Here is a 15,615-nt window from a genome sequence, read left to right on the forward strand (position 1 = left end):
TAATTAGGACACAGTTATTTTAGATTTACATTATGGAATACTGGCTTCTAAATAATATATAATATCATCAATTTAGAAGATTATTATTTTTCTTCCTTCAGGCTTTTCTAAGATATTTTGAAGTGTCAAGTGTATGATAGATTTGCTATGGTGGGAAGGCTGTGAGGTTTAGAACAAGTTTTTGCAATATTGAGAACTATGTGCAGAAATTCGAAACTTTCCATTTTGATACAGATGTGGAAGGATCATGCTGCTCTCATTTGGTATGGTTAAAAACAAACCCAAACAAACAAAGAAACAAAACAACACTTGTGATTGTATGGATAATGACTGGTATTCTATTCTGAATATGAAATAAATCTTTTTAATGGCAAAAGAATATGTTCAAACTTTTTTTTAATTGTGCATGTATATTTGCACTTATAACTGAGTCAATCCAAGTAACTTCTGATTTTAATTTTTGAAATGTATTGATTCTGACTTTAGATTCTATCTTAAACTCTAATAAAAATACTGGGAAATTTTCTTTTGAGATTTTCCTTTCATGGCTAGCATGCTGATGAGAAAATAGTTGGGTTTATTTGATGAAATCAAAGAAGTTTATTATCTTTTCAATTTCTGTTGTATTTTTAAATGTTTTTCATAACTCACTTTGTACTAAGATATAAAGCAAGAGGGAATTAGATTTGCAATTTTTAATTATCTTCCTTTTGTGAATAATTAGGGTTACTAAAAGGAATAATTTAATTCTGACTCTTTAAATGGCTTGTTTTCAACAAATATGAAAGATGGGATTGAGATACAATTTTTCAAGTTAGTTTCAAAGTCTCTCTACACTGTACCAATGATAGTAGAATCCGAGTTTTTAAATATAACCTGTTTTTTAAAATGTATTGTAATATTTATTTGCATAATTGGATGTTTGAGACTGGATATCAGTGATGTACTTTTTGGGCATGCACAACCATGCACCATGCATCTAATGCATTAATGCATTTTTCACTATATTAAAATGTTGGGGCCGTTCCTACATAGTCATGTGTTGATGTCATGGTTTAACTGGCAACTGAGCACCACGCAGCCACTCACTCACTCTTGGTGGGATGAGGGAGAGAATCAGAAGGGTAAAAGTGAGGAAACATGTGCGTTGTGATAAAGGCAATTTAATAAGTAAAGCAAAAGCTGTGCATGCAGCACAAGCAAAGCAAGGGATTCATTCAGTACTTCCCGTGGGCAGGCAGGTGTTCAGCTATATCCAGGAAAGCAAGGCTCCATCAACGGTTATTTGGGAAGACAAAACAACATCACTCCAAGCATCCCCTCGTTCCTTCTTCTTCCCGTGCTTTATATGCTGACCATGACATCATATGGCATGGAATATCCCTTGGTCAGTTGAAGTCAACTGTCCCAGCTGTATCTCCTCCCAGTCTTTTATGCACTCCGTGCCTTTTCGTTGGCAGGCCATTATGAGAAGCTGAAAAGCGCTTGACTGCTCTGTTAGGCCCCACTGTATAATAGTGCTTAGTAACAGCTAAAACATCAGTGTGTTATCGACATTTTTCTCATACTAAATCCAAAACACAGCACTGTACCATCTACTAGGAAGAAAATTAACTCTATCCCAGCTGAAACTAGGACAGTGGAATAACTCTCTACAGGTTCTTTAAAAAAAAATAACAATAAATACTGAAATACAGGTAGTTGCAAAACAGAACCATGCAATATACCTTGAATTTTATGGTTGTTAGTGATGTGTCATGCAAGTTCTTAATTCTTCCTTGTCACCCATCATACTTACTTTGTGCATGTCATGGAGTACTTGAAGATATTGACTGTTCATTTAGCAGAATGTATGAAGATTGACAAAATATGTAATTTTGATTAGTACATGTTACAGAAAATGTCACTTCCAAAGCATGACCATTTGTGTAGTTAGCTGTGTCTGTGTAAAACCACTCTTCACACATAAAAAAATTAGGCAAACAATCGAAGTTGGTCTTTTCTGTATTCCTGTCTTTCCTGATCAAATTAAAATGTATTTTATGTTAAATTTTATTGTTGATTTATTTTAAATATTTTAGCCTCATTTTTTGAGATTATATTGTGTGCTGCTTCTTAATAATAGATTTTTATATCAGATGCTAAAGTCCTAAGTGGAATTTTAATGGAATAGCCAGTTGAGTAGTTGGGTAAGAATGCTATTCTCCATATACCACATACTCCTTTAATACCACAGTTTTATTTACTATCTTGAAATGTATACATTATAATAACACATAGTATCACTCTGGGACTCCAAAACATGTTTATTCATTATTTCTTAAATAAGAGAATTACTTACAGGAAATACCTACATTTAACAAAAGAAAATAGGTGGTGAAAGTGAAAATGTGGCATAAGTGGTAGATTTGCAATGTTTTGGGATAAAGGAATTATCAGCCTTGTTAGTCCGGCTCCCTCTTCAGGGAGAAGTGGTGTTGACTGGCATGGAGGAGAAGAGTTCACCTCCTACCCAGCTGCTCACTCTTTGTGCTGGCAGTCCTGCTTCGGGCTCTGCTTACCTCAAGGAGAAAAGACTACTTGAGAATTTTGCTGAATTCGGTGCTCTTTTGTAAAGACTTTGTATGATGCAAGTCGGATTTTTTTTTCTTTTATTGTTCATTACTTTGTTAAAGTACTGTTTTGGTTTGAGTTATATGCAGGAGTCATATTAGCATGGTAATTACTGTAATTAGTGGTCAGAAGTTTTTGGTATTTGAAAGTGGACTTGCTGGGAAAAGCTGATAAACTAGTTAAAAAAAAAATCTATATTGGGCAAAATAGGAAAACCGAAAACATCTGTAAGTGGTGGTGCAGTAATTTATATGAACTAGTGATCTGGTTTTGTATTATTTTTTTTAGAATTTTAAATTGCTGAGAAATTACTGAAAAAATGTAGTCTCTAACACTGAAAAACTTCAGTGGTTCTGGTATTTGTTTAACTAAAGCTTTTTTCAGTACAAAGTTAAATGCTTTATAAAGCTGACTGCAAAGTCGTGGTTTGGGTTTGTTGGGATTTTTTTTATGGGTGGGCATTGTGGGGTTTCCTTTAATTAATTTTACCATATAAATATGTATTTCTGTGTACATTTTGACTGAAAAAATCATGACAAAATCAGATCTTTATGGAAGTATCCATGTCATGTTTTTGTACTTAACTGCACATTCTATTCTGAAAAGATTCCTTTAAAGTGTTTTGATGGATTCTTTCCATGTTATTTTAGAAGTGAAACAGAGAAGACCTCTTTCCCCCCGAGTAGTTGAAGTCATAATGGTGTCAATATTTAAGAATACCTTTCTTATTAATATATAATATATATTAGCATATAATATGCATTTAGCTACAGTATATAACTTTATATTTATATATTCTATATAATTAATTTTATTTTCTCTATATAAGATAATAACAGATCAGAGGAATTGTAATTTTCGTCTTTTGATAAACAGTACTACTAGCGGCACTTAAAAACTAGCAGCTTCCATTATTCTAAAATCTTCTAACAAAATGCTTTTTTATTTTCTTGATAGAGAAAAATGAGAAAGGTAGTGTGAAAGCAGGCAATCTGAAGTACAAAGAAGAACCATCAAAACTACTGTCTGGAAACAAATTTCAAGAGCGTTATTTTGTGTTACGGGAAGGAAACTTGCTTCTTTTTAAGGATATGAAGGTACAACAGACAAACTCTTCACCAAACTATTAAGCACTCGCTTAAGCTTTCTTTGGTTTTTTTTTGTACAAAAAAGAGAAGAAAGGCAAACAAATCAACATTTCTGATATTAAATGACAACTTTTAGAGTCTGGGGTTGAAGTACAAGATTTTTATCTTACTATTTCAGACGCTTTAGTAAACTGAGTTTGTGTCAGTTGTGCACTTAGCTATTATAATTATGCATTACTATAAGCTTTAAAAAATAAAAATAAACCTATGTTTAAGAATGCCCACAGCTTAGGCTGTGACTGAGTTTTTTGAAAACCTATTGTAGAGAGCAGTACTAGAAGTAATATAGAACTTAAATGAGCTGCATGCTGTTTTTTTTTTTCTTGGTATCTCACACAAAGCCTTTAGAAATTACAAGCAATAGGATTCTTATACCTACAAGTGTAATGACAGAAGAGATTATAGGAAGCAATAACTCTCAATACAGTATCAAAATCTTCCCCTGCTTACCAACAATTTTCAGATGTATTCTGAGTCCCCTGAAAACTAGTATTGATAATTAGATACATCTCGTAATGACAAAGAAGCAAATTTAAGCATACTTAACAGCATGGAAGGTTTAGTGTTAAATATTTTCTGAGAGTTTTCTTTAAAAAGTGGATTTGGGTATATGCAGCTTGTATCAAAGTATGAAACTAATATATATTTTGAACTATGTTTTCATTTAGGTTTTATAAATTCTGTTTTGTTTTGGTTTGTTTTAAAAAGTCTTAAAGTGCTTTTATTGTTGCTGACTGCTGGTTTTGCCCATCCAGTAAATACAGACGTTTACTTACTGACCTTCATAAACTACTTTTTTTTAAAAACAGATCCATTGCTCAAGTAAGTTAATGCAAAAGAAATATTGTACTTTCTTGTGATACTGTGGATATAATCTTAATTAGAATGACCCCAGAATGTCAAAAATAGTGTCTCATAATGCAGTGCTAAAACTCAAATTGGCACATATGGGAGAATAAATTAATATGCCCATAAAACCTTAACTAGTATCTTGGGAAGAGTTTATGATAGGACTGTTGTACTACTTTCCAATCTGGTTTTTTTTAGCTAGTCTGATTTATAAAACATTAAATTCCCAACTCAAGTGGAGTTTTGAACAGTGTTATTTTTAAATGGTTTTACATTGTTTTAAAAGCAAATGGAAATACTATTCTGACAAAATAGTGTATATCAGTTTTTGAACATCTCAAAAGGAAACATCTACCACTAATAATCTTGGTTTAATTTTAGTCATATTTAGAAATGAGTAGTAAGAAAGCTTGACATTGCAGATGGGAAGTTGTATTTAATAAGACTGCCTGTACTAATTAATTTATAAATTCTCATTAACAGCAAATTAAGTTTGTATATGCAGGTGGAGATACATTCTGTTAAGTGTTTTTCTCATTCAAGAGAGATTACCATGGAAACTTTTCACTTTTTTAATATTGTATGTGAAATTACAACATTGTGCTAGTTGACTGAAATAGCATACTGCTTTAATATACTGTTATTAAGAGACAAGCTCACGCAGAGACGAATGTCTTCCTTAAAGTGCATTTTTGTGAGAAGAATACTGTTGTTTAACTAAATAGTGTGTTTTGTAGGGGTGTTTTTTTTCATCCTGGCAGTACTGCTGCTTTGAGAGAAGTTACACAAGAAGACAAACGATACAACTGTTGTGTAGTGTTTTGGTTTTGTTTTTTTAAATGTTTATGGCTTCTCAGATTCTGTCTCTTTTTCACCACACTGGAGTGTTAGATATTAAAAGCTGTAGAGGGAGAAATTGAGAATCCAGGATCTTATGGACTAACTTTACGTACTAGGATTATAAGATTTGTTTAATAATTTGTTTTGGGGTTTGTTTGGTTTGGGGTTTTTTTGGTTTTGTGTTGGTTTTGTTTGTTTGTTTGTTTTCCTAAATAGAAAGCTAAACCACTTGACGTAAAAGTACTAAAGAGGTGTGATTGTGTTCTGTAGTATGATAGTATACATGAGAACTTCATTGTTTCCTTTCAGCATTTCATCCTCCAGGCGTGTTCAGTTCTCATACCTACTATGGATATTGTAGGTTGGCTAAAGGTAGTTTGTTCAAGAAGGAACAAGGAAGGAAGGAACTTCTGATCGGTAGCTCAACTTGCTGTTCACAGCAGGGCTGGCAACTGAGGTCAGAACAGCTTGCTCAGGGCTTGGTACAGTTAAGTCTTGAAAATCCCCAAGGGTGGAGGTTGCACAAACTCTCTGGGAAGCCTGTTGCCATACATGACTGTCCTCATGGGAAAAAGTTTCTCCTCATATGTAGTAATCTTCTCATGATGTGAAGAGCCTCACTTGTTTTTTTTGATAGCTTGTTATAGGTGCTGGGAGGCTGCTGTTTGGTCAGCCTCTCCTCACAGGGCAAGTGTTGCAACCCCAGACAGTTTGGTGTGCTACTGCTTAACTTGCTCCAGAGTTTTTTTTTTTTGGGGGGGGGCACAAAACTAGGATACAGGACTGCAGATGCAGTCTCACAAGTGCTGAGGAGAGGGGTAAAATCACTCTCCTCAGCCTACCAGCTGTGTTTCTGCTAACACAGCCCAGGAGACCTTCTTTGCTGCCAAGGCACACTGCTGGCTTTTGCCCAGCTTGCTATCTTACCAGAACCCTGAAGTCCTTCTCAGCAGACCTGCTCTCCAGTCTGTGTCACTGGAGGGCTTTTTCCTTCCCCACTGCAGAACATGGTATTTGTCATTGTTGAATTTTGTAAGATTCCTGTTGGTCCATGTCTTTGTCCTGTATAGGTCCCTCTGGAACTCAGCCCTGCCACCAAGCATACTGATGGGTCCTCTGGGTTGTTGTGCAAACCTGGTGTTTGACTTCTCCAGGTCATTGATGAAGATGTTAAAAAGGACAGGTGCCAGGACCGACCCCTGCAGTACTCCCCTTGTCATAGGTCCACAGTTGGAGTATATCTGATTAACTGCCACCCTCTGAGTCTGATGTCCACCCATGCAGACCGTAATGTCCCGACTTGGCTAGGAGAATATTGTGGGAGACAGTGTGAGAAGCCTGGAAAAGTTGAGGTAAATTACATCCACTATTCCCCAGCATCCACAAGTCCAGTCATTTTATTGCAGAAATCAATCATGTTGGTCATGCTGTGTGTTCTCCAGTAGCACTTTCTCTTCCACATGCTCAGAAACATGCTCCAGAAAACTCATTCCAGGATGATTGATGATGAGGGTGGATGCAATGTTTTTCTTTTTCCAGTTTCCAGTTACCAGCAGTTGCCCCTGATCTCTGACATTCCTGAGATGGCACAGAGCAGCCTTTCAAGGATGTCAGCCAGTACACTCAGAACCCTTGGATGCAGCCTGTCTGATCCAATGGACTTGCATGACAAATTCTCTCAGGTCTTTCCTGATTCTATTCAGTGCTCCTCTGGTACAGTTGTCATTCTCCTTCTTGAACCCTGTATGTAAGTGTAGAGGCCTAGGAGACTTTGCTGGTGCGAAGAAGACATTGAGTTACCTTAGCCTTACCTGTGTCTGCTGTTGCTAATTCACCCTCCCTGTTCAGTGTTGGGTCTACGTTTTCCTTGTTCATCCTTTTATTACTAATGTACCAGTGTGGAAGCTCTTCCTGTTGCCCTTAATGTCAGTAGCAGATCAAAATTCTAAATGAGTTTTGGCTTTCCTAACACCATGTCTGCATGTCCTGGGCAGTGTTTCTCAATTTCTTCCTTCATAGTCTCTCCCTGCTTCCACCTGCTGTATAATGGCTTTGTACACATTGGAGCTCCACCATGAGCTACCTGTTTAACTGGGCTTGTCTCCTGATAAATCTACTTGTTTTCCTGACTGTTGGGATGAACTGTTCTTGTTCTTGGAGAATGCTGTCCTTAAAGACTTACCAGCTTTCCTTAGCTCCTTCATACTTCAAAGTTCCATCCTCCCATGGATACCCACCTATCAGTTCCTTGAAAAAGCCAAATGTCGCTCTTCTAATCTCTGTGGTCTTCTGTTGTCTGCTAACTTGTCATCTTTTTCACCCTCAAGGTCTTCAGCTTTACTATTTCATGGTAACTATGGCCAATACTGCACATTATCACATCCCTAACTATTTCTTCCTTGCCTGTGAATAGCAGATTCAGCTGTGCATTGCCCCTTGCTGGCCTCTCCAGTACTGGTGTCAGGAATTTATCCCTGACACCTTCCAAAGACCAGCTGGATTGCTTCTGTCCCACTGTGTTGCCCTTCCAGAAGATACTAGGGAGAGCAAAGCCCTGCTTTCTCCATCTGCTGCTCCAAAGAGCCAGGATCTATTATCCAGAGACTTCCTTGGGTTGTTTAAAGGCTTCATCTGCTTTTTTTTTCGTCCTAATTGGGTGGCCGGGCCTGAAGCAAATGGGTGGGCATCTCTGTTAGACGAGTGGCCAGGTCGCAGAATGCTGGTCCAAAGGACACCAAGTTCAGTCTCCACCACCACCTTAGGACCTGGGATTCCTGGTGGACAAGTTAACCATGCCAGCAATGTGCCCTTGTGGCCAAGAAGGCCAATGACATCCTGAGATGCATTAGAAAGAGTGTGGCCAACAGGTCACAAAAGGTGATCCTTCCCCTCTGCGCTTGTGAGACCATGTCTGCAGTACTGCATCCTGTTCTAGGCTCCCCAGTTCAAGAAAGACAAGGAACTACTGTAGAGAGTCTAGCAAAGAGCTATGAAGATGACTAAGGGACTGAAGCATCTTTCTTATAAGAAAAGGCTGAGAGAGCTGGGTCTGTTTAGCCCGGAGAAGGTTGAGAGGGTATCTTATCAATGCTTATAAATATCTGAAAGGTGTGTGTCAAGAGGATGGCGCCATACTCTTTTCAGTGGTGCCCAGCGATAGGACGAGGGGCAATGGCCACAAATGGAAACACAAGAAGTTCCATCTGAATATGAGGAGAAACTTCTTTACTTTGAGGGTGCCAGAGCACTGGAACAGGCTACCCAGAGAGGTTGTGGAATCTCCTTCTCTGGAGATAGTAAAAAGCTGCCTGGATGTGTTCTGTGCAACCTGCTCTAGATGTGCATGCTTTAGCAGGTGGGTTGGACTGGATGATCACCAGAGGTCCCTTCCAACTCCAATCATTCTGTGATTCTGTGAAATACCATAGTATTGTCCATCCTGCAGAAGAGCTCCTTTAACAGAGGGCAACCCCACTCCTCATCTTCCTTGACTGTCTCTCTTGAAGAGCTTGCCTCCTTATATAACGGCACTCCAGTTTTGTAAATTTTACCACCACATCTTCATTGTTTCAATTATGTTACAATTTTGTGCCTTCATGTGGACCACAAGTTCTTCATTAGTCTGCTTCCTATAATAGTGATTGTCAGACTTTGTTAATGGAATAAAAAGAGAGGAAAAAATGTAATGATCTGTTAGAAAAAAGGGGTGCAGACCATGAAAGAAGTCTAACTGGCCATGTGGCATTTTCTCTTTTGCACATTCCTGATACAATAATTAGAATCTTATTTTATTTGCAGGCTAGCAAACCTGAAAAAGTGTTGCCTGTGAATTCCATGAAGCTTTATCTTGGAGTGAAAAAGAAAATGAAGCCACCAACAAAGTAAGAATAGAAAAGAAAATAAGATAAAACGCTGTGTAGCCAGGTACTTGTAGTATCTTCAAGAAAAGGGAACATAAAACATTGTGGAACAAGGAGAAGTCAAGAAGCCAGTTGAACTATGCTGAATTGAATTACCCTCCATAATATTATTTGTTCTGTTTCTATCTCTGTTTTTGTATTCCATGTTAGCTCTTCTCTGCTAGGAAATTACTTTATTGATTGGCTTTTCTTAATCTTAAATGTATTATCTTTACGGATATGTGTGCTGCTAGCTCACTTAGTTTTGTAGTATGTGTCCTGCATTTGTTTGGTAAACCCACCTTCTTTGCACCAAGAAGAAAGAGACAAGAGAAAACCAACTAGTCATGGCCTTTAGTGACAGTCCCTGTTGTTCAGTAAAGGATTTTACTTTTTCTGGAACCTTGCTATTTTGATGTTTCTTCTTCTAGCTGAAGACTACAGTGCCCTTTAAAAACATTAGTGACTATGTGTCTGGAAAAGAGTAGTGATAAATGATACCTGTTTTTCTCAGATGTTTCCAGTACTTGTTCGGTCAAAGCTTTGAGGCACTGAGACAATGTACATAGGATCCTATCCTAAGGGGATTCTAAGTTGACTGTAGCCTTTAAACAGATCTGCTTGAACTTTTCCTTTACAGTTGGCACATCAAAATGCCCCAAAAAGGTCTGTAAATCTCAAAGCTTAGTTCTGTTAGAGAAAGAGTTGGTGGTGTCTTTTTTGTTTGTTTCTGTTTGTTTGTTTGTTTTTGTTTTTCTGTGGGTTTTTTTGTTTTGTGGGGGGGGTTTGTTTGTTTTGTTTTGTTTTGTGGTGGTTTGTTTGTTTGGTTTGTTTTGAGTTAAGCACAGAATGAGTAGGACGTTAGTCCAAAACAGGCATAAAAAGATTATGTAAATGACTTTTTGCAAATAGGTTCTTTTCTTGCCATTTATTTTCAGTCTACTTTCAAAAGCAGATTTTGTAAAGTCTCTTCTGGATCTCCAGGGACGTCTGTGTTTCTTTCACCTCAGAAGCTTCATAGTGCACCTACTCCCTTTGTTCTACCAATTTTTAAATCTCCGTAAGCTCGTATGATTCCTTCTGCTTCTAGTGCAAGCCTGCCTCTCTTCCCTCTCTGACTTCCACACTGTAGAGGAATCTTTGCTGGGCACCGTCTTTGCAGTTTTACTTCCCACAGCTTTCAGAAAGTACAGCCACAGCCGAAATGAGGCAAGTAGTCAGCCATCATCTGCAGGGCTTGGCTGTAACCCTTTGCTCAGAACAGAATGTTCTTTACCTTGGAATCAACGGTAAGAAAATGAGCAAAATCCATCATCAAACCCACAATTTCATTCTAGATTTGCAGTAAACATTTAAACTTTTCTTTGTTTTTGTTTTGTTTTTTGTTAAAAACACTACATGAAAGTGATGCACTTTGAGGAATGTGTCCCTGTCTTGAGTTTCTGGAACTAATTTTTGAAAATTTTATTTGTTTCAGCTGGGGACTCGCATTATTTTCTGAAAAGCACCAGTGGTAGGTAAACGCAAAACACAGGATTGGTTTAACTTCAGTGTTTAACACTTGTTGAAATGTTCAATTTCAAAATAAGAATGTATGACAATTAATGGGCATTATTTTGCTTGCATATTGACTTTTTGCTATGTTTTTCTTAAATAATTAAACAGTCCTAATGCTTTGGTAATCTTTTGGGGTTATGTGTCTGTCTCCCTTCTGTGGCCATAAAGCAAACAGTTTTCATAAATGTAGAATGACAGATTTTAAACCTATGTATGTGCTTTAAATGAAGCACATGCCTTGACTTGAAAGTAGGCTAAAGTGATAATTTGAAGTATTTATATTTCCCTGTCTTCTAATGTGAATGTCAATAATAAATATAGACAGCATTCATAAACAAATGTAAGCACTGTTTGAAGTTGTTTAGAAGCCTATTCTTTAATATGTTTTACTGCAACAGGAGATTTTGTTGTTTTCCTTGCATTCTAGGTATATATGTTGTGATGGACAAGATGCACAGATGGAGTGGATGATCAGCATTTTTACTGCACAGGTACTAATCTGATCAAAGAAATGTAAATTTTACTACTGCTATGATAATCCCATTAAACAATTATATGTATTTGTTATGGATATATTAGATATAAAGTTGCCATGCCATTGAAGTTTCTGGAATACTCAGTGTAATAAAACTGCCAAAAGCTGGGTCTTAGCCTATGAAGACTATTACTTAAAATGTGATTTCTGTAAAAACAGTGCTTTGACAGTAAGGGAGAAGAATGTTCCTTTTTTTTTTTTTTTTTTTTCTTTTTTTTTTTTTTCCTGCTGTGTTGTAGAGAAGTTGGTTAAAGAAAGACAACTCATTTCCTCTGCAGTAAGAAACTCTTCTGAGTGAAATTCTGGCCATTGACCTAAGGGTGTGTCTGTGTGCTACAGTGCGTAAATGCTATTTCTTTACTTACTAGTTTGGATGCTGCGTGCAAAGTAGTTGTGAAAGAAAAGTGTCTTGTTTAAAAACATAGTGGTGTGAACTAGCCCTGTTGAAGAGCTGTGACAATACAGCTGTATTTCTCTGGTGGCCAGATTAGCTTAGTTAACACTGACAGTTCATTGTGTTGGATAGGCATTATCCTAAATTAAGTAATCTTCTGTTTGCTACTAGATTGTGAGGAGGGTGTGCATTTGAGTGCCATATAACACATCCTTGCAAATTGAGTTAATATTTACACAGGAGGAAGTAGGAGTAAGAGAGATGGGAAGAATTCAACCTGACAGGAGACTAAAATGTAGTTTAAGGTTTTGAAAAGATTTTGTGTTTGTGTCAGATTTTTCTTGTCATTCCCATAGTGTTCAAGGAACTTTTGGGAATATCACTGTCAATAAACATCACTAGATATAATATTATCTCTGAGTTTTACGTATTACATAAGGTAGACTAGCCACAAGACTACTGCAATACATACAGGCTTTCTAAAACAGAATCTGACCTTCATGTATTGTAATGCTAGAAGTATAATGCATGACTTGTAAGGAAGACTTCCAAATTTTTTTTTCTTTGTTTTCAGCTCCCTTAACTGAAGTAACTATTGCAGTTTCTATGGAAACAGCCACTGGTCCTGGCATACATCTCATGGGCATAACATGAGCAGTGTCACAACAAATAGGCTCAGAGGTTATTGATATAGGCTACTTAGAAATAACTCATGCAAGCCTGGTAACTATTGAAGTCCTTTTGACGTAAAATCACAAGAAGGGTACTCTATTAGGATTCTGATCAGGTAGTGTGGTATGTTGAACATTCCTCTGACAATCTAAATAAAAAACTGAGAGACACTGCTCAGTATTCAGGATATTTTTTCTAATAAAACCTTAAAGAATTTAGTGTGCATTAAGAAAAAATTGCTATGAATTAATACTATTTTCTTAAAAAACTTCATTCCAATGAATAAACAGTACACTGAATTAGCAGTACTAATGAGCTACATTCAGAGGGTTTTTTGCTTTTGGTTTTTAGAGGGGTTTTTTTGTGGAATTCATTGTGTTTGTGGTTTTTGCTGTTTTTGTTTTTTGTTTTGTGTGTGGTGTTTTGGTCTTTTTTTTTTTTAATCAGCATTCTGGACATCAGTAAATTTGTTAGTCTTTGAACTACATGATAAATTAAGTGCTAATGATGCAGATTTGCCATTTTTGCAGGGAAGTGATTTAGGGTTCTGCTTAGTGCAGAACAATGTTTAGATTTCTCAAAGAGAAGTACGACTTAAAAGAGTTTGGTGGCAGGTTCACTCTGTTATTTACTGCATGGGGGAAATATGGTAAGCCAAATGCTGCTTACCTTCTCTCCAGGTGCCTGTACCTGTTCACAAAACAAACTTTCAGGTGTCTTACTGCCCTGGTAACCGTTTGCTCCAGAGACTGTGTTTTCGAACTCCAGAGGCAAACTTTCAGGCAAGGCCTGATGCCCATCATGGTGCAAATTTCAGGATTCTTCTGTGTTTGATAACTGTTTGCTCCAAAGTCTGTATTTTAGAGCTCTGAAGGCAAACTTTCAGGGGAGGCCTGATAACCATTTGCAGATCAGACTTTCCAGAAACAAAATTCTCAGGAAAAAAAAAAAAAAAAAAAAAAAAAGGAGCTGAATAGTAGGAGGGCTGGCTCAAGCTGCGTGCCTGCGCAGAGTATAGAAAACCATGGACTTTTATATCTTTACAGACCATTCATACTATGATTCAGTCCACTAGCAATATTTTACTTCTTCCTTCTTATTAGATACTTTTCACTGATCTCATATGTGCCTTTGTTTTGTTTAGCTGTGGACATTGTTTATGGTCCATAGCTTTGCAGGTTCTGTTTTGTCTGAATAAATCCTTCTCAGAAAAGTGCGAAGCAGGCCTTATATTGCAAGTGTTCAGCATAGTTTGTAGTTGCTTTTGGTAAATATGAGCAGAACTTTACAACTTAAGATTTCAGCAAATCCAGCTTACTAAGTAACATGAAGCAGAGAGTATGTTAAAAATCATTCAACCTTATACTTCTGTATGATTCATTATATTTAGTGTGCATTTACTTAAGCTAAATGATTAATATTAAACTTAAATTGGGCTCATCCACTGACCTGTGAGTAATAAAACCATTGCCATACAGCCCACTTTTTTAGCAGAGTGAGCTCTGTCATATTTACAGAATAAAGTGGTTGACTTGTAGTCAAATTGCATACAGTAGGAAAAGACTCCCTGCACCCACAACTTATCAGTGTTCAGTGTGCCATTCTGCTTCCTTGTGGATTTCCTAAAAGGAGTTCTTGGCCTGGCTATGGCCCAGGCCATTGCCTCCTCTGGAGCCTGGACCAAACTGCTGCTGGTTTGGCTGGCAGGATTGAGTGCATCCACCACAGCTGTATTGTTCTTATTACAATCTACTGCTTTAAATACACACTGAGCCTTGAGAATGCAGTGACACATGTTACTAAAACTTACTATAAGATCTCCAAGTATTTTGTATCATGCAGCAGCAGACTATTATTATCACATTATTCCACTTCTAATAAAAAAATGTAAAGGTCAACCGAGAATATTTCTAGTTAAATTTTCAAATTGAGGCCATCTTTAGGGAAGATAGGTTGTCTTTTACCTTATCTGTTATCACGGTATTTGAACACCTTTATGTTACAGAGACTGCAGGCTGCACATTTTGTCAGTGGAATAGGTTAGATTACAAATTGAAAAATACTGCAAAGCAGGTTTTGAAGTGTTAAGACATTGACATTTAATGATCCACTGCAATTAGAAGGGAGATAAATCTATGTTACTGTGCTCCTCAGTGCTTGAGCAGAATAAGATTTTATTGGTAATTAATTTCAGGAAGATAGTATTATTATTATTTTTTTTTTTCCTCTTTTCTGATAATGCTTATTCCTGTAGTATAAACAGAGCAGAGACTATAAATAGCAAAGAATAGGTACCACTGTAATCTAGTAACAAGAATAGTTTTGATACAGAAAATTAAGATAGTCCAGAGGTTATTAATCTTGTACTTCAAGCTGGTAAATGCTAAGGAGGTTTGCAGGATGACTATTGTTTCCTTAAGTTCTATGCAAAATCTTCCTGAAAAGTGTGGCTGAAAGTTGATTCTGGAATTCTATAATAGTTTTGTACAAAATCACTTAATAGCGTCCATAGCATACTATTGGAAGCAATTAATTGATATGAAGATGGACACAATAATATTCTTCCAGTTCCATTGCCCTTGATCAACTAGAGAGAGGCACATTGCATTACCATGAGGTGCAGTTAAGCAGATAGGTCAAAACTATGAATAAATACATTTATTATGTGGCCTAATATGCTGCTAGTATTTCTGATATACTTTCCCAGAATTCTTTTTAAGAAATGCAGCAGACAGAAAAAGGAAATCAGGCTGCTTAGCTGACAGGGATAGTTTCCTTAAGCTTGCTGAAAATTAAGGGAAGCAGTTTCCTTTAGAAGCTGACTTAAAGTTTCTCAGTCACATTTGAAATTGTATCTGTTTCTTGTATCTTGGTCCACAACAAACTGATTTTGGTTGGCAAGACCTGCTCCTTCAGGTAATACCTTCCTGATGTTTCATTGGAAGAAAGTGTTTTTAATGGTCATTGGGGAGAACTCTGAGGACAGACTTTAACATCAACCTGGTCAGCACCATGTGTGAGAATTTTTTACTCCATAAATATGTGAATCTATAGAAACACTTTTTCTAAATTTGGAATTGGAGCTTCTGATTTCTAGATTGCTATTCT

At 36.9% G+C, this 15,615-nt stretch overlaps 1 protein-coding gene across 6 annotated transcripts in view; it reads left to right on the forward strand.

The window, feature by feature from the left end:
• Window positions 1-15,615, forward strand: part of ARAP2 (ArfGAP with RhoGAP domain, ankyrin repeat and PH domain 2) — a 144,487-nt gene that overhangs the window by 112,860 nt on the left and 16,012 nt on the right. For 3 of the 6 annotated variants that reach the window (XM_082050754.1, XM_082050753.1, XM_082050755.1), the window contains 4 exons: window positions 3,571-3,710; window positions 9,249-9,331; window positions 10,827-10,862; window positions 11,334-11,397. In XM_082050754.1, coding sequence (XP_081906880.1) covers window positions 3,571-3,710; window positions 9,249-9,331; window positions 10,827-10,862; window positions 11,334-11,397 — 323 coding nt within the window. Of the gene's footprint in view, window positions 1-3,570; window positions 3,711-6,520; window positions 6,608-9,248; window positions 9,332-10,826; window positions 10,867-11,333; window positions 11,398-15,615 lie in introns of those variants that run through there. The other 3 variants (XR_014183881.1, XM_082050756.1, XM_082050757.1) reach the window with 3 other exon arrangements.

This window comes from Streptopelia decaocto (genome assembly GCF_964273445.1).
Source record: "Streptopelia decaocto genome assembly, chromosome: 4".
NCBI classification, from domain to species: domain Eukaryota; kingdom Metazoa; phylum Chordata; class Aves; order Columbiformes; family Columbidae; genus Streptopelia; species Streptopelia decaocto.